General features: G+C 33.9%; 3 protein-coding genes and 1 long non-coding RNA gene across 4 annotated transcripts; 2 read left to right on the top strand and 2 right to left on the bottom strand.

Moving 5' to 3' along the window:
* Nucleotides 1–1,977: 1,977 nt before the first annotated feature.
* On the top strand, nt 1,978–4,319 carry LOC112762533 (uncharacterized). Its single transcript, XR_011864238.1, has 2 exons — nt 1,978–2,996; nt 3,845–4,319. It is a non-coding gene; the product is annotated as an uncharacterized lncRNA (long non-coding RNA).
* Nucleotides 4,320–8,487: 4,168 nt separating this feature from the next.
* On the bottom strand, nt 8,488–11,223 carry LOC112766704 (uncharacterized). Its single transcript, XM_025812600.3, has 6 exons — nt 10,175–11,223; nt 10,012–10,092; nt 9,740–9,868; nt 9,575–9,637; nt 9,228–9,352; nt 8,488–8,944 (listed from the first exon to the last, which is right to left on the bottom strand). The coding sequence occupies exons 1-6, from the start codon at nt 10,265–10,267 to the stop codon at nt 8,752–8,754; spliced, it is 684 nt and encodes a 227-aa protein (XP_025668385.1). The 5' UTR covers nt 10,268–11,223; the 3' UTR covers nt 8,488–8,751.
* A 405-nt stretch (nt 11,224–11,628) lies between these two features.
* On the top strand, nt 11,629–13,059 carry LOC112766266 (isocitrate dehydrogenase [NAD] regulatory subunit 1, mitochondrial). The gene is made up of 4 exons (XM_025812174.3): nt 11,629–12,141; nt 12,224–12,463; nt 12,531–12,609; nt 12,676–13,059. Exons 1-4 carry the CDS (start codon nt 11,629–11,631, stop codon nt 12,948–12,950), a joined length of 1,107 nt encoding a protein of 368 aa, XP_025667959.1. The 3' UTR covers nt 12,951–13,059.
* Nucleotides 13,060–13,552: 493 nt separating this feature from the next.
* LOC112766265 (protein DETOXIFICATION 45, chloroplastic) lies at nt 13,553–19,369 on the bottom strand. Its single transcript, XM_025812173.3, has 14 exons — nt 18,799–19,369; nt 18,583–18,722; nt 18,339–18,482; nt 18,064–18,239; nt 17,727–17,862; nt 16,795–16,891; nt 16,607–16,707; nt 15,945–16,108; nt 15,629–15,700; nt 15,392–15,508; nt 15,216–15,311; nt 15,011–15,132; nt 14,424–14,481; nt 13,553–13,867 (listed from the first exon to the last, which is right to left on the bottom strand). Exons 1-13 carry the CDS (start codon nt 19,047–19,049, stop codon nt 14,424–14,426), a joined length of 1,674 nt encoding a protein of 557 aa, XP_025667958.1. The 5' UTR covers nt 19,050–19,369; the 3' UTR covers nt 13,553–13,867.
* Nucleotides 19,370–20,167: the final 798 nt, after the last annotated feature.

Consider the following 20,167-nt stretch of genomic DNA (forward strand, 5'->3'; position numbering starts at 1 on the left):
CATATAGAGAGGCACTTATTCTGATTAGGAATTTACAAATGGACAACTGCTTAATTGAAACTGACTGTTTACCTTTGGTTCAAGCCATCAAGGCTAGAATGCCGATAGCAGAAGCGGATGCTATCATCAGAGACATTTTCCAGCTGCTGGACGAGGCTCCGGACGTGGGAGCTACCTGGACTCCAAGGGAAGGCAATAATGTAGCTCACCAACTGGCAGCAATGGCAGCAGGAAATGAAATCAGGAGGCAGTGGATATTTGATCCTCCTAATCAAATCAGGAACACAATCAGAACAGAAGCTGGATTCGCAACTCATCAGCACAATCAGCAGATTCATAAACAATTAAAAGGGGTCTCAGGTCCTACTAACCATCAAGGGTACCAATTAGAAAATGGGTTACATGAGAGGGAGGAAACGAAGATTCAGGATAACCAACAAGCTGAAGTGAGGATGCAGCAAAGATCCACCGCGGTGCTCCAGCCAGCCTCAGAGAACAGCAACCACAAACTCGATTCAGGGAGAGGAGTATACAGAGGGATCGTTGACGGATCCAGAGCTGCACAATCGAGTGCGAGACAGAGGATCAGCGGCGAGGTAAACATGATCGAAGAAGGAACTTCCTCATGACGGATCCACTACCAGGGGCGTCAACAGCGGCGGTCGGCGATGGGTGGCAGAAGTGGAGATCCCATGCTGACTACGGGCATATGCAGATCGATGATGTACGAACGCTGCAGTCTTCAGATTCATGCATCAACTCCTTCAGCCCGCAATGGAGATCCCGGCGATATTGGCAACCACAATCAAAGAGCGTTGAATAACATGAGTTCCATCCTTAGAAGCGGGCACTAACTGCGTCGGGTCGGGCACTGGCAGACCGGATCTTTTGGGGGGGGGGGTTTCTTGTTCTGTTTGTGTTGTTGGGTCAGTTCTCTGGCCCAAAGTCATGACAAAAAAAAAAGGCTTGTGTATTAGTGATTAATAATTGAATTGTGTTTTTTTTTTAGCTCATATCTTATTTTATGGAATAAGAAAAAGCATATAAATGAATAACAATAAGCAAATTAAGTAAAAAAAGCCTAGTTTAGAAGTCTTTAACTATACTAATTAGACAAATATTTTGGGCTAGACCTATATTTTATGAGGGAGCTAGGTCATACATTTAAATACAAGCAATATTCATCACTCATTCCTTAGCTTTAGCAACTTATATAAATTTGGAAGAGTTAACACAGGATCTCCTCGAATGAACTAATCAATCCTATTGATAGATTTAACATAGAATTGGATCATTTTAATTTTTTTTTCACTTGAGAGGATAAAAATGTAATTTCTTAAAATAGTGAAACAATACATTTGCGTATTGAATTTGGAAACAATATATTTGCGTAATATTGGGGATCAAACAATTTACTAACGTAAATTGCCCGAAAAATAATGTTGTTTAGAATGTTGAGTATTTAAAATTGATTAAGTAGAATTAAAGTTTTGAATGTAAATTTTACTAGAATATATATTCATATTTCATTTCATTTTATTATAGTGAATCTGTTTCTGTAATTATGTATTAAGTTAGGAGCTTAATCTAATCTTTAGTTAGTTATAAATATTGAACATATTTAAAGGAAAAAAGTACTATACGTTCACAGAGAGTATAAATTTTTTTAGTATTATCATTGACCATCCCTTTTTTTTTCAATCTAAATTCTAAACAATAGAAATTCATTCAATTTTTGAGAGATTCTATTATCTAGTATCTATTGTTTAACAACAATTCATTCATTTTTTTTTTATCTCTTTTTCTTTAATTATTTTATGATAATAAATTAACCTAAAGAAAAGAAATTTCTTTGACATCTACTATCTAGAGTGTATATAAGAATTTTTCTCAATTTTCTTATACTACTTCATTTTGCATTATAGTTCCAACTCTACCCTCCTTGCATTTAATTACAGAAATGTCTTCTGAGTTCCCAAACAATCAAACGTCAATTTTCATACACTGCCCTTCCAAGTTTCAAAGTGCAGACCGGTAACAATTTCAGTATTCACTCTTACAAAAGAAGAAAAGCATGCTTCTTCTCTTCATCTTCCTCTGTTCCTCGTTCACAGTGACGTTGCTCCAATTTTTTCAGCTTCAGACACCGAAAAGCCAATAACTTTTTCGAATCCCACTTCCCTTTTTCTCCGAAGTTCGAACTTTTCGCCCTTGTTATGTCAGTTCAACCAAAAACCGAACCTGGGTCACCCCCCCATTCTCTCATCAACCAGTAACAAAAGCTTGGAGACGATGAGCATTCCTGAGCTCATTCAAATTCTTCGAGTTAAGTGGCAAAAAGAGGATTATGACAGAGTTGAAGAGGTTTTGGTAGAAAGAGAGGGAAAACTTAAAACCAAGGCTGGTCAACTTGAAGAGAAGTTTCAGCTTCAGAGTCTAGCAAGGATTGATGCTGAGGATAAATTGAAGAAGAAAGAGCAACAGTGTGAGAAGGTACAGGGGCTTTATGAGACGTTATTTAAAGGAGTGAAGGAAAGTGGGTTGGACAAGGCAACCATTGAGAATTTGAGGAAGAAGAACAAAGAGTTAGAGTGCGAGAATCTTAAGTTGTTGGAGTTGAAGAAGAAATGTGAGGTTAATGGCAATGCTGTTGATGAATTAAGGAAGAAAGTGGCCCAGTTAGAGGCTGAAAAAAAAGAATAATTTGGATACCATTACTGAGTTGAATGATAAGAATGGGAAGTTGGTGGACGAGAAATTGAAGGCTGATTTTAAGTTTTTGGAATTGCTTGATAGGGTTGTGAAATTGGAGGAAAGTACAAAGCTTTTGATGAGTAATGCTTCTTTTGATGGAGAGCATGATATTAATGAAGTTGATGATCCTGGTTTTCCTTCTAAAGTCAAAGAAGAAGTGAAGGAGTTCAATGATGAAGTTAATGATGGTTCTCTACCTTTGCAACACACAGATTTTCATCAATCTTATGGTGCTGCAGCTGGTATTGAAATTCTACTTCAAATTCTCTTATGACTAAATCAATTAGTAATGTCCATTTTTTTATTGGTAGTACTCTGAAAATATTACTTTATAGTGATCTTTGCATTAATTATATAATTTTGTCAGGTTTTCAGGTGTGTAGGTCATGATTATGTTTGATTGAGTCTTAAGAGCAATATATTAGTCTCAACACATTGAACTAGTATTTTGGAAGCTGCATTAACAGAACATGTTCCCTTTTATATATATTTTAAATAACTTTTGAAAGAATGGGGAAATTTCTTCTAGTGATTTTACATTTTACTATATGACACAAATTGACAACATAAATTCAATACAGAATTCAATTTACTTTGAAATCAAATTGTCATAGACTCATAGTGCTTATTGAAGTTTATCAGGCTGTTGCTTCCACAAGTATTAAGTTCATAACTACCAAGCTTACCAAACAAAAATATGTGAATAGGATAAGGTTGATTATTTGTGCTATGTAAATAGAATATTGTTCCAATTTACTCTCTTTGATGTTCACTTCTTGTCTTGATTAGGAAAATCTTAATTACATGAGATTTGTGGGTATTAGAAAATTCTAAAATACTATTGTTGAAATTTTCTTTACCATTGTTGAGTAGATAAGTAAATTGATCAATTTATACAAGCAAGATCACAGAGTTTCCTATTGTATATGTTATCCAAACTTGTTGAATGCATTATTCTTATACCATAGAATTTCAATTACATGAAATGCTTGAGATTGACTTTACCTAAAAAATGTTGCAATAACTATAGATATATATTTCATTCGGTTATCCAATCTAGAATTCTTCAATTTCCATATCTTTGATGCAGCTGAGGGAGGATCCAAATTGCAAAATATCATTGAGATCAGTGACAGCGAACATGATGATGATGATATCCCTATTTCACGAGTAACGCAAGCAAAAACTACTGAATCACGCAAAAGAAAGCTCCCATTCTCACAATCTTGTTCTGACAGTAGGAGTAGGAGTGGTAGTTTTGGTTAACTCAGGTACATAGGTCCTGCATTATTAGACTCCTTTCTTAGGTATAAATATAATTGTTCCTATACACATTCAAGTCAAATATGGTTCTAAACTTCTAACTTATCCTTTCATGGATTGAAAACAATGATGTGCAGATTGCTCTCTTTACTCTAATACATGGAAGTTTATGTTAGTTCTTAGTATTGAAAACAGTAGCACTCATTGTATAATAATGTATATAGTATTGGTTGATATGGTAATGTTTTTTGTATGTTATTTCTCTTTCATTTTCTGAATTTTAGAAAGTGACATAATACAAATTTGTGCTCTTTTTTTTTTTGTTTAGATGGATTGGACTTTCTCCAATCCTAGGCATTATTACATTACAAACTATCCACTCACACACCCATAATTTTTAAGGGTTCTTATCCACCACTTGCCATTACTAAGGTTCGCACATGTTAAGAAATGCAACATATTAAGAAGCATGCTAATGTATCAGCTCAACTAAACCTGAGTTGCATACAAATTTGTGTGTGTTTTTTTTATGTACTTCGCAAATTTGTGCTTAATTTTGTTAGGTTGAATGATTTGGACTGAAATTTATGTTGGAAGCCCAACTCCTTAAGGAAAATCCATTCAACTAATTAACCGGGTTTGAAACGTGGGCCTAACCATGGAGTGAAATATAAGAACCCATAGTAATTTAGGACCAAAAACTAAAAAAATAATAACAAGAGTTAATTTATCGGAATTTAGTGCTAATAACAGAATTAATTTTGGTGATCCATTTAATCTCCAATTCCACAAGTTAATGACTAATTCTTCACAAATTAGAACTTCATTAAAAATTTACTATTGACTAATGAATTACTGTATTTATAAGATGAGATTCAAACACATGTTTGTTTAAGCAAAATTCAAGTTGTCTGTTGTTGTTGTTGACCAGTTAACACTTGCCAGTTGCCACCAAAGTTAACATGTGCATTTACACTATGTTTAGTTTAAAGGAAAATAAAAAGAAAGAAAAGTGGTGGAAGGAAAATGAGTAGAAAATTTTATTTTCTTTATTTTCTTTCCTCTTATATATATATATATATATATATATATATATAGGGCAAGTTACTTAAATAAATAGAATAGAGAAAATATTTACCCAAATGTGCAAAATTGGTTCTTATTACCTGCATGTGCAAAAAGCCATTTCTATGTAATCCGTGGCAACCCACCACGGTTTCAAAACGTGCATAAACCGTGGCAGGTCCCAGCGGATTATGGCCAAAAGATATAGAGTGTAAATCGTGGTAGGTCACCGCGGTTTACTAAGGAGAGATGGCGTGCATAAACCGTGGAGAGTCACCACGGTTTATGAAGAAACTTATTTGCACATAAAACCTTGTGGGTCACCACGGTTTATGTGTGGTAAATAATGGCCAGAAAACTTTGTTAATTTTATGTCCAAGAGACACAACTTATTTTTTATTTTTTTTATTATTCTTGTTAATTTTTTATAATTATATTTTTTATTATTATATTTTTCATCTCAAATTTTTTTAATGAAAAAAACGAGAATAAATTAGATTTTCATAATTTGTTCTAGTTTATCACCAAGCAGAATTACAAGAACACAAAATTTTGTGTCTCTGTCCATCAGTGTCTTATCCTATCCTATTTTCAGTGTCTTATCCTATTTTGTTGTTGAAAACAAAGGCAACCTAATAAATACACAATATATAGTACATTTTATAAAGAAAAAAAAAATCATCTATTTCTATTGAATATTTATAATAAAATTTTTTCGTTCTCTTTATGTATTATTGACTAATATATAGTATAAAATTTTTACATGTATTATCAATTATTTTTTCATTATGTTTATCCCTATTTTTCATTTTACACTATATTTAAATATTTATTATACTATAAAAAATATTAATGAACATAATAAAATAATTACTTATTAATAATTTTTAGAGTACTCATTAATATTCTTATAATATAATAAATATTTTTTATTTTAAATTTAACAAATACTAATGTATCAATATACACTTATGTGTGAATTTATTAAATCTATATAAAAGATTTAATCAATAAGCATGTTAATGAATATTAATATACCAATATTAACAAGTAATTATTTTATTGTACTCATTAATATGTTATAGTGTAATGAATCTTTATTTTATAAATGAAAAAATAAAGATGAATATAATGAGAGAGGTCACCTTAAGCTTAAACGAACTTTTGAGTAGTTTTTATAAGTTCGCCTAAGATTTTGAAAACTTCATAAAAATTCAAAATAAAAAATAAAAACACAGATTCCAAACATTAATGTTAGTTAATTTATTTTTAAAAATATTTTTTATTTTATAATAGAAAAAAATCCAAAAATTTCATGGTGTTTATTATTGGAGTCTAATTTTTTTCTAATTTATTTTACATAAAAAATTTTAAATATTTTAAATTTATTAAATTTCATCATTTTAAATTAAATATTAATTTTTTATTTTTTAGTAAATAGACATCAATTTTTTAAGCACTATAAAAATTATTTTCTTAGTATTATCTGATTTTTTTTCTATTGTACTCTTTCTATTATAAAAAGCTGTTGTTGATAAGACATAATTTAAGATTCTGCTCATAAATTTATTGTGCTAATAAATTCATTTTCTATTGGACATAAAATTAACAAGGTTTTCTGGCCATTATTTACCACACATAAACCGTGGTGACCCACAAGGTTTTATGTGCAAACAAGTTTTTTCATAAACAGTGGTGACTCTCCACGGTTTATGCATGCCATCTCTCCTTAGTAAACCGTGGTGACCTACCACGGTTTACACTCAATATCTTTTGGCCATAATCCACTGGGACCTGCCACGGTTTATGCTAGCTTTTTGCACATGCAGGTAACAAGAACCAGTTTTGCACATTTGGGTAAATATTTTCTCTATTCTATTTATTTAAGTAACTTGCCCTATATATATATATACAGAGGATTGATTCACATCTAAGATAAATATTGATTCACATCTAAGATAAATAAAAAATAAAATCACATCATCTATATAATTCATGATACATATATTGAAGAATTCATATATAGTCTTTACTTGTTCATATATGAATGACTATATATTAACCCATCGAAACACAAAGAGAAAAAGTTAGGGAATATAATTAATTTTTTGCCACCTCATTCCTATTATATTTAACTAGTAGTATATCCTGTCACACATAAATAGTATATTTCTTTCATTGTATGTAAAATATTAAAATTATGGTATATTAATAATTAAAAAAAGTTGAAGTAGCAAATATTTAGAAAGAGGAAAATAATGATTCCAACAATATAATAATGGATGGAATAAAGGTTAAGAGGCACATGCATATTGGATGGGTGTGATATATATGCGGGGACATGGATATTGTTCTACAAATAGGGCGTTGCTTAGAAGTAGTTGGTATAGAGTAAGGAGAAAGAAAAAGAAAAATGAAATACTCACTTAAAATGCCATTTTCGGATACTTTGATTATCAACAATATTTTTTTTATTCAATTGGCAATTTTACTATGGTGGTACAGGGTGATCAGCAGAGCATATAAAAGTTGGACTGCCCCGTAACATGTTTCATTTTGTCAGGTTTGTCTATTCTTTATTGGCTTCTTGACAAAAATCATATCATAATTTGATTTATTTTAATTTTTTTTTCATACCACATAGAAGAGGTGGCAAAAAATTTATTGTCTAAACTTTCTCGATGCTTTAGCAGTTAACTTTTGGTTGGATATTATTTTTTAATTTATCAAATGTATTTATTAATAGTTATTTTTCTACTTTTTATCCTTTATCAATTTATAACTTTATATTGATAAATCATATAATCTTATATAATAAATATTTTTTTAATTTCATAAGAAAAATTGTATTTTAGCTAGCATTAAAAGTGATTTGTACTAGAATAATAGTCATTCATGACTTACGCACAAAATTAAGGCGAATAATAATATATTATAACGATGATTTAATAATATAAATCTGTATGTTTTATCTTTTATTTTTTTATCAATCACTTTAAGAATAAAAGATATTTGTTCTTTAAATTAATTTTCAAACAAAATTTTTAATCAAATTTGTATTTCAAAAATTTTAAATTAATCACATTAGTCTTTCAATCCTAATTAATGGCTAGCATGACAAATTTATAAAATTAGATGAAATTAACACAAAATTAAAAGATTTCAATTCCTCAAAATCTCTCTAATTTGGGACTGATTTGATTTAATTGGATAAATTTATCAACTTGGCAACAATTAGAATTGCTAAGTGTGTCTTGTGATCAATATGATATCATTTAATATGCCGCATTAGCAAATTTTGAAACCATAAGCAATAAAAATAACAAGAATTAATGTGACTAACTTAAAATTTTTGAAAAACGAATTTGGTTAAAACATCTTTGGAAAACCAATTTGAACAATGAATAATCTTTTAAAGACGAATTTGACTATTTACTCACCAGTCACCGCTTTAAATACTAAAAATAAATGTATAAAAAAAATACAAAAGTAATGCATATATTAAAACTAAGTAAATAAAATCGAACCCATTATTTTCTGCAAGGTCTACTATCACTAACTAGTCTAGACTTTGGAGATAAGTGTTTTTTAACTTTTAGCAACAATAGGGGGATTAAATTGAGCCTGAGCCAAAATAGTGTAATGTCTTCCTCCTATACTTCAAACCTATCAAACGACTCGCCTGAGCTCTCCGGTTACCAGAGCATATTTACGGTGCTGGGATAAGATTGATGCTACTTGAACTGCACTTAGAATTGATGCTAAGTCCTTGTTAGGGTGTTCCTGTTGTTGTATAGATTCAAGCAGAATTGTCTGCAAGATTTGCAGGGGATCCCCGTGGCTCACAACCAAAATGGCACAACTGCAGGATATGGCAAGAAAACGTAAAAGCTGATAGAATACGGAGGAGGACAACACATATATATACAATTCTCGAGAAGAAAAGTACTAATTTGTAACTGTCCAATTAGATCACAATTAAGAAAGTGTATTGGCATTTCAAAGTGTGTCTTAAGTCTTTTGGCAGCAACTAGGGAATATGCTCAGGGATCCAATAGATTTGTTGTTGAACTTATATTATATGCGCTACAAATTTCATGAATAGTGTAAGACTTCCTAATGAAGATTAAGATAAGAATCATTACCCTTCATATTCTGATTCCATAATTGTCACCGCTCTTGTAAGTCTACAGGCAACATCCTTGACACTTTCTCCTCCTTCTTGCCCAACAAGTGGATCCTTTTCATCCATTTTCCAAATCTCTGCATACTGTTGATGATGGAAACAGTAATCAATGAGTTGCTTTGGCGCACCAGAATATCTAAACGGTGGTGCTGCGTGACATGTTCTGAATATTTCATCTATATGTATATACTAATGATGAAACATGATGCAGAGTATAGAACAAATTTTCTTCAATTGGCAATTTTACTATGGTGGTACGGAGTGTTCAGCAGAGCATATAAAAGTTCCGTTAAACATCTCACTTACCTTATCATGTGAAAGAAGTTCAAATGAAGGACCAAAATAGCGCTCACGGAGATCTTCCACCATCTGCACATTAAAATGGACTTCAAAATGGACTTCAAGTGTCAACTGATAAATCAAAACAGATGTAGGTGAAAGAGAATAAAAAATTGGACCTGAGTGACTAACCTTGCACTGTGGGCCTTCAAAAGGAAGATTGAGCGCAGCTGCAACAACTTGAGCCGTGTGTTTTGTTCTTGAAAATGGAGAATAGCAAATGCGTACATTGGCAAGTGGTATATTATTTGCTTCCAGCTCCTGTCCACATGAATTAGACTTAGAATAGTTGTAACTTGATGCATATGGGGTAGTGTGGAATTTTCGAAATAGAATCGGATCAAATAATAAAGCAATGATAAAAATGAAATTGAATGGCAGGATACTACTGTAGACCTACCAACCTGTTGGAAAAGTTTTGCAGCTACGTGTGCTTGTTCAATTCCCTCGGTAGCCAATTGGAATTCAGGGCGCGTACCGTTTTCCTGCGATGAGAAGAATCAATGAGTAAAACAGGACAAGTCAACATATATGGTATAAAGAATGAATGAATGAATGGGATCAAACCATGGAGGAAACAATGAGACCCTGTTCGTTGGGAATGCTTTTGCCATGCCTCAAAACCCAGTAACTGTTCTTTGTCAAATTTACACCTACCATTCTTTGATTACCCTAAACCTGCGGCTGCTAGTGCCACACACACTTTGCCCGTGATCTCTTTCCCTACTACTACTACCCTAATTCTTTTCTTTTATATCGAAATAAGAATCATTCTAACTAACAACTTAACCACTACTCGTGCCATCAAACTATATTAATCCATTTATTCGTCGTAAATACACAAATTTTCTCCAAAAAAATTAAGTCCGGTTAAATTTTACTCAATCTGATCAGATCTTACTGAATATGGTTAGCTAATTAGGCTTGTCTGTTCAACCAAACCTGTCAACTATTTATTTTTTACTTTTTAGTTTTTTATTTATCCTTTTGGCATTTATAAGTTCTTAATTGAAGTAAATTATTTTTAATGGTAAAAAAATATAAAATTTAGGTATAAAATCAGGCTATTTTTTTAGTAATAGAGAATGAGTTGTGCTCAACTATAGATTAATAGTGTGTTTCTTATTAATATAGAGATTTTTTTTTTTAAATTCTAAATTGTAAATCTAAAGCTTAGATTTGGCTAGCATGAAAAGATCGAATGTCCAATTTGTAACAAAATGAATTTAATTTTGGGAAAAATAAAATTGAGTCTTCAATTTGTACTGGGTAATTTTTTTTATTTTAAAGAGAAAACAAATTGGTAGGTAAGTTTTGTAAAAAAAAAATTCAGAAAATCCAAACCTAAAATTATAAGTAGATTTTGTGAAAAAAAAATAAAATTTAAAAAACTTAAATCGAAGAGTTCGATTAGTGGTTTTCTAGATCTGACCTTTCGGTTTATTTATAATCATCTTCTATGTCTAGAAATAACACACTCAATTTATAAAAATTAAAAAACAATAAAATCAACTATTGGATAGAATATATATTAAAAATAAATTAAATTATATATATTTATACATAACTATATAATAATTAATTTTTTTTACTAATGATTAATTTTAATAATTGATATTATTGTGTAAATAATATTTTTCTTTAAATTTAACGGAATAAGGCTGCACTTGTTTTTGCTTGTAACCATTTCGTACTTGTCGCGATGCTAGATAATGTTAGCATTATTACTGTAGTGTGTTTCTACTTTCATCTCACTCATGAGTCATGAGTTCTCAGTTCTCACATAGTTGTGATCTTTACCCATTGATTATGGTATTTCCTTCCCAACTTGTGTAAATAATGAATAGTGAAAAGATGAGGGGCATCAGTGCAAATTGTTAAAGGGGTTGGCCTGTGTTGTCTTTATCGTGAATACCTCGCGGCATGGAAATTCGGGTCTTCCTCTCGTCCTGTGAAGTCAGTCTGAACTGAAAAATACACAGATTCGATCGGATCGGATCGGATCAGAATAGGAGGCAGGCATGGGTGGAAGAAGCATAGCAGCGGGTTCCATGACGCTGAAGGGGATGGTAAAGCACGCCATTGGAAGCGGGCGGAGCGTGACGTACATGCCGCGGCCAGGGGACGGAGCGCCGAGAGGAGTGACGCTGATACCGGGGGACGGAATAGGGCCTCTTGTGACGAGGGCGGTGGAGCAGGTGATGGAGGCGATGCACGCGCCCGTGTACTTCGAGAGGTACGAGGTGCACGGGGACATGAAGCGCGTGCCGGAGGAGGTGTTGGAGTCGATCAGGAAGAACAAGGTGTGCCTCAAGGGCGGACTCAAGACCCCCGTGGGAGGCGGAGTCAGCTCCCTCAACGTCCAGCTCAGGAAGGAGCTTGATCTCTACGCCTCCCTCGTCAACTGCTTCAACCTCCCCGGCTTGCCCACCCGCCACCACAACGTCGACATCGTTGTCATCCGAGAGAACACCGAGGGCGAGTACTCCGGCCTCGAGCACGAGGTCGTCCCGGGCGTCGTTGAGAGCCTCAAGGTTCATTTCTCACTAGTCAATAGTCTTGTTCACCATTATTTCATTTTCAGTTTAATAATTTATTCCAGCAACTTGACTTCAGGTGATGACCAAATTCTGCTCCGAACGAATCGCAAAATATGCATTTGAGTATGCGTACCTGAATAACAGAAAGACAGTGACGGCCGTCCACAAAGCCAACATCATGAAACTTGCCGATGGCCTCTTCTTAGAATCTTGCCGCCAGGTTGCAACCAAATATCCCAGCATCAAGTACAACGAGATCATCGTCGACAATTGCTGCATGCAACTGGTCTCCAAGCCGGAGCGATTCGACGTTATGGTAACTGGTAACTCTCTCCGCTTCTCGTTCCCGCCCCAAAATAATGACATGAACAATGTGTTTGCAGGTCACTCCCAATCTTTACGGCAATCTTGTGGCAAATACGGCAGCTGGCATCGCCGGAGGTACTGGTGTCATGCCTGGAGGTAATCAATTGTCTTATCAGCTTCCCCTTGCTATGTTATGTTTATTGATGTGTTTGATGATATCAGGCAATGTTGGGGGCGATCATGCTGTGTTTGAGCAAGGCGCATCCGCAGGAAATGTGGGGAATGAGAAGCTGGTGGAGCAGAAGGAGGCCAATCCAGTTGCTCTGCTTCTCTCCTCAGCCATGATGTTGAGGCATCTTCGGTTCCCTTCCTTCGCAGATCGTCTTGAGACGGCTGTCAAGCGTGTCATTTCTGAGGGTAAGTACATGACTAAAGATCTCGGTGGAGTCAGCACCACCCAGGAGGTTGTCCACGCGGTCATTGCCAACCTCGACTAGATTAACTTTCACCTCGCTCATTTGGTATAATATTTCCCATATCAATTATATACATTCAAATAATTTTCGCCTCAATGGTGGTTTTTGTAATAAAAGTCACATTCCATTACTATTCTTTTGGACATGGTTGAAGCCTTGCCTTCTCCCATGAACAATTTTGTTCTGCTTTCTCGTTCAAGGATATATTTACTCCACAATGAGAGATTCATTATTGGGAACTAGGACCTAACCTTGTCTCTTTACATCCTCAAGGTCAATTGACCATGTAAAGGATACTGGTAACTAACATGCTGCGAACCAATTTGAGTGCAATTTTGGACTGATCGAGTAATTGTGGTGCGTCTCAGAAGTCCGTTTCACAACAAATTCAACAGTATCAGTCCTGTCCACCTACTCATTTCGAGTGAAGAGAACATCGTGCACCATGCATCTTTTCCCTACTCAGTTTTAATTTAATTACACTTAGAAACACGTAGCTGTTACCATTATTGTTTCTTTTGTTTGTCAAAAAATGAATTATTGCCTAGGTGGAATGAACTCACAAGCACACCGCAACGTTCAAGAAGTCTTTGGACCCTTCTACAAATGATATTTTCCAAGACTGACCATAAAATGGAGGTTGCTCCGCTTCTGTGTATATACTTGACCAATATGCTGCAATGCGATTTCTAAATGAGCGTGAGGGGTTTGGAGGATTTCCTTTACAGATAACTCTCATGTAACTATACTAATTTCTCTCTGAATTCAATGCAACAACCTACAAAAGTGCTTCTGAGTAGTTCTATTTTCTGCACAATTAGAACGGAAATTCCAAATACTAAGTGAGTAAACTTCTAAACATAGTGTTTGATGCAGAGACTCATCCTGAAATTTTTCATTTCCAGTGCTTCATCTGTATTCACATTCTGGGGCAGCTTCTGCAGAATTTAGTTACAAGATTAGGAACTTAGAATAGCATAAAATTAATCATCATATACAATTTAGAAATTATTCAAGCAGTTCTTCGTGTTTGATTAATACAATTCCATTATACTCAAAACACAAAGATTAACTCCATGAATTTGAACGCTACCATAATCATGTCATTCATGAACTTTTTACCCTTTGTAACAATAATGTGAATTAGGACACCAAGCTACTAGTGTCGACAAACAGATTAAAAACTACAACTAATATCATTTTCAATAATATAATCGCATCTTCAACTTTCAAAATTGAGAAGAAATAATAACAGCTAACTAGGCCTTATCCCAATGTGAGGTCAATAGAAGGATTACATAGTGAAGAAAGGTCAACTAAGTATCAAATTTCCAACACTTGCTTTTCAAATATCAAAATTTCATTAAATGAAATAATGAATAATAGCTTTTCTCACCACGAGAGAGAGAGAGAGATAGAGAGATTAAACGTATCAGAAGCATAAATCACTCTCAAAGTATATACATGTTAAGAATTGTACAAATATAAACTGACCTAAGCAATTTGAAAATCCCTGTGCAGAAACCACCAAGGACCATTCTTTGATAGTACTCTGAAAATGTAAAAACATAAAAGGTTCAGCCAAAAGGGAACGCATTATAGGTGCTTTCCTACGTAGCATCAGAAAATCTATTAAAAAGATATAATAATCAATGATTTAACAATTGGTTAAACAATTTCACTTGAAGAAATAATAATCAATGCAAGCGTTGTGAATCATAGACACAAGTTTCAAACATGACATATTGACATCCCAGCAAGTTACATTAAACATAGTACTAGCACAGAATTCCACAAATCATGCATTCTTGTACTTAAAGACCATATTACCGAATTAGAACACAAGATGTGAGAAAAACACTCTTATCCAAGATACATAAGAATGACCATTTAGACTTCTGTAAGATCTTACATACTTACACAGGTATTAAACAATTCTAGATCAATGTATAATTTGTCCATAGTAGTCAATTTTGTGAGAATCTTCTTCAATATAGAATGATTCAATGATGTGGAAAGTTACTTTTACACTCCATACACATGTAAAAGTGAGCATACTTGTGCAGTAATTCCAAGTTTACCTGACAAAGCCAGCTACCATTCTGAGTGCCATGAAGAGAGCCAATCCCATCCATACCCCATGAAGGCCAAAATGTGAAGGGGCAAATACCAAAAAGGTTGAGGATATTGCTGCCACAACCATCTATGAAGCAATTTGCACGAATGTTAACTCAAACATATAAACCAAACAGAAACATTGCAATTTTTGACAAGCAAACAACTCACCATGGAGAAACCAGCATATGGAAAATCAGATACACCATAGTGGAGACCGTCAAAAATATATGCCAGAGCATTAAAAGGTTGAGAAGCACTAACAAACTGGCAGCAATCACAAAAGACAATGTAAGCTAATAGTTTAGGTAGAGAAGCAAACACTAGTAGTAATAAATCATACATACCAACACCCCAGTCCTGACAACCTGCAACACTTCAGAATCTTGGGTAAAAATTGTTGCCAAAGATCGAAAAGAGGCACCAAGAATTACCATCAAGCATATACCTGTGAGCATTCCTATCTGGAAAGACATCATCGAGTCAAACAACTTCACAAAACTAAGGAATAACTTATATGAATTCTGAGGATACAAATGATTGAATGGTATTTCCCTCAAGATAAATAAATAAATAAACCTTACCATTAATACAAAATTAGTAATTTGCTTCACAATTTTGTATTCATTTCTGGATAGAGAACTTGCAATAAGGGCCTGTATAAATTAAAAAAATAGCAGTGTGAGTCCTTTATCTATTTATTTATTTATTTTGAGAGAGAGAGAGAGAGAGAGAGAGAGAGAGAGAGAGAGAGAGAGGTTATACAAAATTAGTTTTATGTTAGTCCTCGTAGTCTACCTTTTTGGCTTGAGTTGTTTCATTGATAGACATCCTAGTTTTATTACAAATTGAAAGAAATATAAAAGCCCCACCAATTAAAAAAAAGGGATGATTCACTACCTGTGCAGATGCAGCCAATGAGTCTGTAAGAAGGGACACAGCCAACCACACTTGCATACATATTTGATGTGCAGCCATAGCTACTGGACCTTGACGAGCAGCCATAGATGTCCCCAGTGTCATGGTTGTAAGAACAGCAAGTGTTCTTCCAATAAGGAAACCACCTATAGCAGCAGCTCAGATACATAAATGAAGTAACTACATAGAACTAAATCTAAAATGCACAGTAAAAGGGAAAAAGAGAAAAAGAGATAATCTGCAGATATAAATACTTGTTTTACTATCAAAGGAAAGAGGTAATGCAATATACAGAAGAAAAAAAAAACAATCTTATTCATTGACATTGACAATATTTACAAATGCCAAGAACCATTGCAAGAAAAAGTGAACAAATCAAAAACCAATTTCATTCATCATAGTATCTTTAAATTTTTTTAAAAAAAAAAATATGAGCAAACGACAGGAAAAAAACTAGCAAGTGACCACTTCTATTTAGAATTCTCAATGAAAATAGTTCTTGAGATCACATTTAGCATCCAACTGTTGTCCACTCCTTTTTATCTAATTTTTTAGGGAGAAAAACCATTTTGGAAGATGAGGTAAATGTGCTCAGGTTTTCACAAGCTATAAATTGAAAACATAAGGAAGGGACAAATTCTCACCAGATTTAAAATAATTGCCAAATTGTAAGTTTTCCATCCTTGGGGGAAGTAATTCAACTCGCTTGTTCAGAAACCAAATCATCAACAAAGTCCCAATATATCTGAGAAATAAAAATTTCATTGTAATTATGATTAAATCGGATAATAAATAAATGAAGGAAGAAAAAAAAAACTTTCAAAATACATACTGAGAGAGAACAGTGGAAATGGCGGCACCAGCTATTCCCAACTGAAAAAAATACATGAGTAATGGAAATAAAAATACAGCTGAAAGATTACCAATACCTGCAATTAGATAAATAAATTAGCATGCACAGGTATATAATATAAATGATAAATAATTAAAATATAACAACTTTAAGAGAAGATTTATAACATGAAGCTAATCTTCATTTCCCAGGAACAGTCACGAGTGTCCAAATACTATGAGCATTATATTTCCTTCTTTGAGTATTGGTATAAGTTAGATACAAAAAAAAATTCAAAATTTACAATAACAAAACTAAACAAGTACGTAGCACTGCTCAAAACCTGCACATGAGAAAGCTTCTTCAAATTCATAAACTTAATGCATTATTTTATATTCAAGTTCTGTCATCAATATAAACATATTCCAATATGATTAAATGGAGGGGCCTTCCTCATATTGTCTTGTCAAACGTTTAGTCATTTGCAGGTAGGTACCAACATTTCCTTTGAACTCCCCAACAGAAAGGCATTTTTTGTTAGCACTCCTTAAACCACATGATATGAGTTTGCAATATGCAATATATTTAGAAATTATTTACGCGAGCTTGTTAGGAAATCCAAATCACTCATGTTCTAAAGAATGATGGCTACAAGAATGGCCTTCAAAAGGCTAAGAAAATGTTGAAGCATATTATTACAATGCATAGTATGGCTGCAATGATTAACAATTTATTTTCAGTAATAAATTAATAATAAAAATTTATTCATGAACCATTCAAAGGGATAAGAAAACATTAATTTTGAAGCACTAGATAGCAGAGCAAGGTGTCAAAGCCCATACAAAATATATAAAAATAAATAAAGAAAATAATATAAAAACCATTCAAAAGATGAATGTAGCAAAGAAACAGAATTTAAACCAAGAACTTGCCTAGGCATAGAACAGGAGTTTTTGTATCCTTAAACCCACGGAAAATGCCTTGTAAAGCCAAAGAAAGTACAACAGCAGGAGCTCCAACTGATCTTAGAGAGAGAAATTGTATTGCCAGATTGTGTATTGGATTTTCCTGTTGTAAAGAATATATTCAAGTATTATTGAGTAGAGGATTACAGTTCTTGAACTATGAAGGGAAAATGAAACAATAGAATTTTCATCAAGATTATTCACATCTAAAAGTACCCCATAATTTATTAAGTGCTACAAGGGACGAGTGAAATACAACATCAATTACAAGGAAGGACTAAGGAGTGGTCAAGGGAAAACATACTGTTGATACACCAATTAAATTTAGAAGTATTCCGGATCCAAGAAACAGAGCTAAAGCCTCAAAAATTCCAATCCCAAGTGCTAATAGCAAAGCAGTGGAGACAGAGGAAAATTGCTTTTTTCGATTGCCTCTTTCGAAGGATTTACCATTGCCAATATTTTGTATACCACTGTGCTCTGCAGGGAAATTCATTCATGGCATGAGTTGACAATGAAAAATGATAGCAAGCAACATATAAGAGCTATGAAGAAGTTAACTGTGGACATAAAATTCACCCGAAAGATATTCTTCGGCAGCAGTTTTGGCTATGTCCTCAGCAACAAAAGATGTAGCAACACTTAGAAGGGGAATATTGAAAAGCTTTGATATGATGTTAAAAATGGTCATGGAAACACCAGCGGAAGCCAATTCCACAGTGCCTAAAAATAACGAACAAGAGACAATTAGAATTTAGAAGTTGATGGCGAAATCAAAGAAGTGGGTTTAGAATTGAACAGAGGCAGTAGATTAGGTGCTAACCGAGTCGACCGACGTAAGCTGTTTCCATCAACTGTGCCATGGGATCAATTGCCTGTCCGGCAAGGGCAGGCAAAGTTAGCAGCAGAATCTCGCGTCTGACGTCGGAGTGTGAGTGTGTGTTTCCACTCTCGGGAGATCGACTGTCAGCAAGATGGACAAAAAATTAATTAGTTATTGAGTTGTCTGTTGCAATAGCAGAGAAGAATAGGGTCTTACAGAGAGGAGTTATCTGAATTCGGATTTGTGAGGAGAGCAGGAACAGGAACGTCATCATCATGATCATGAGGAGAAGTGAATTGAATGGGGGAAGCGGGTTTGGCGCAGAGGGTTATGAACGGAGAGGGGGTAGCAGATATGCGGGAGGCGCAAGAGAGGGCAGGTCTGCGGATGGGCATTGAGGTTCTTCTGGTTGTGGACGTGGAGAGGCCATGATAGAGAGCAGCGCTCTGGAAGTGGGTAGCCTTCATGGTCGACGATGACTTTGAGAATGGATTGCAGCTGCAGACCGATGATTACAACAAGAAGGGGGAGAAAAAGAGCATCAGAAGGAGAAGGCACTGGAAAGTTCATTCGCGGGATCCTTAATGCCAATGACTGGGCACTGACAAGTGAGGAGCACCATGGATAGTATCAAAACAAACACCCAATCCACCCTCTGAGCTGCAGCCGTATAGGCCTCACGGCCCGCACGGCCGCACCGAACCAAACTTTTCCAGCACACAGTTTTATTTTCGAAATTTATATTTTTTTTTATTTCAAATTTCAGAATTTTAAAAAATACAAAGCCAAAATATTACGTCATTATATGCCCTCTTATAAGTTAAGAGAGAGATTATTTAAACAGTAAAAAATTGTAGACTAATAATTTTGTAATTTATATCGCCTCTGAAATTTATAATTTTTATTTAAAAGTGATTAAACTTTATCAAATTTTTTATTTAAAAACTTGATATTAACCATTAAAATGTAATGAAGTTTATTTTAGGGGTTAGCTTGAAAGCATTTATTTGTTTTGCATATTTACTAGTGAAGGCATGGGAAAATAATCATGGTTTGCTAGTTTAAAGTTATGATTCAATATTTTGATTAGAATGAATATTGACTAATTAAATAGAAATTTAATTCGATACTCAATTTAATTTTTATAATTTCGTTAGTCTCAATTCAAATTTTTAAATTTGCAATAGTGACTCTTAGTTATCTTTGTGCTTATATTCGCTACTAAAATATTAATATGGTATATTTATTTGACACAATTTTTTATATGGCTTATTTAATGTTAAGTGTGCTTGGCAATGATTATATGATGTAGAAAAAGTATTACATGACTCAATCTAACCCTGCAATTAAAATAAATCCCTAAATAAAGTCTCAAAATTCTCAAATTGATCATCTATTGTCATCTTTTTAGAGATAATTGAGAGCGGCAGTCAAAGTTTTGCTAGATCACCTTCATATGAAACCAACAATTTCCATCAGTCTCAACACATCAACCACACTCACCAGCCCCACCGCATTTTTTTCCAAACTACTGACTCCCCCTCTTTCCTAAACTATATACCACCAACAACTCCAAACCTATCAC

Source organism: Arachis hypogaea, chromosome 7 (assembly GCF_003086295.3).
Source record: "Arachis hypogaea cultivar Tifrunner chromosome 7, arahy.Tifrunner.gnm2.J5K5, whole genome shotgun sequence".
NCBI classification, from domain to species: domain Eukaryota; kingdom Viridiplantae; phylum Streptophyta; class Magnoliopsida; order Fabales; family Fabaceae; genus Arachis; species Arachis hypogaea.

Bases quoted from the DNA above. Each gene is read 5' to 3' on its own strand.
- LOC112766704 (XM_025812600.3), bottom strand. From the start codon at position 10,267: ATGGTAGGTGTAAATTTGACAAAGAACAGTTACTGGGTTTTGAGGCAT. The intron at 10,093-10,174 runs GTTTGATCCCAT...TTCTCATCGCAG, and splicing joins GTCTCATTGTTTCCTCCATG to GAAAACGGTACGCGCCCTGA. The intron at 9,353-9,574 runs GTAAGTGAGATG...CATCATCAACAG, and splicing joins AACTTCTTTCACATGATAAG to TATGCAGAGATTTGGAAAAT.
- LOC112766266 (XM_025812174.3), top strand. From the start codon at position 11,629: ATGGGTGGAAGAAGCATAGCAGCGGGTTCCATGACGCTGAAGGGGATG. The intron at 12,464-12,530 runs GTAACTGGTAAC...ATGTGTTTGCAG, and splicing joins CGGAGCGATTCGACGTTATG to GTCACTCCCAATCTTTACGG. The intron at 12,610-12,675 runs GTAATCAATTGT...TGATGATATCAG, and splicing joins TACTGGTGTCATGCCTGGAG to GCAATGTTGGGGGCGATCAT.
- LOC112766265 (XM_025812173.3), bottom strand. From the start codon at position 19,049: ATGAAGGCTACCCACTTCCAGAGCGCTGCTCTCTATCATGGCCTCTCC. The intron at 16,892-17,726 runs GCAAGTTCTTGG...ATCTAATTGCAG, and splicing joins AACTCCTGTTCTATGCCTAG to GTATTGGTAATCTTTCAGCT. The intron at 16,109-16,606 runs GTGAGAATTTGT...CTGCTGCTATAG, and splicing joins TGGCAATTATTTTAAATCTG to GTGGTTTCCTTATTGGAAGA.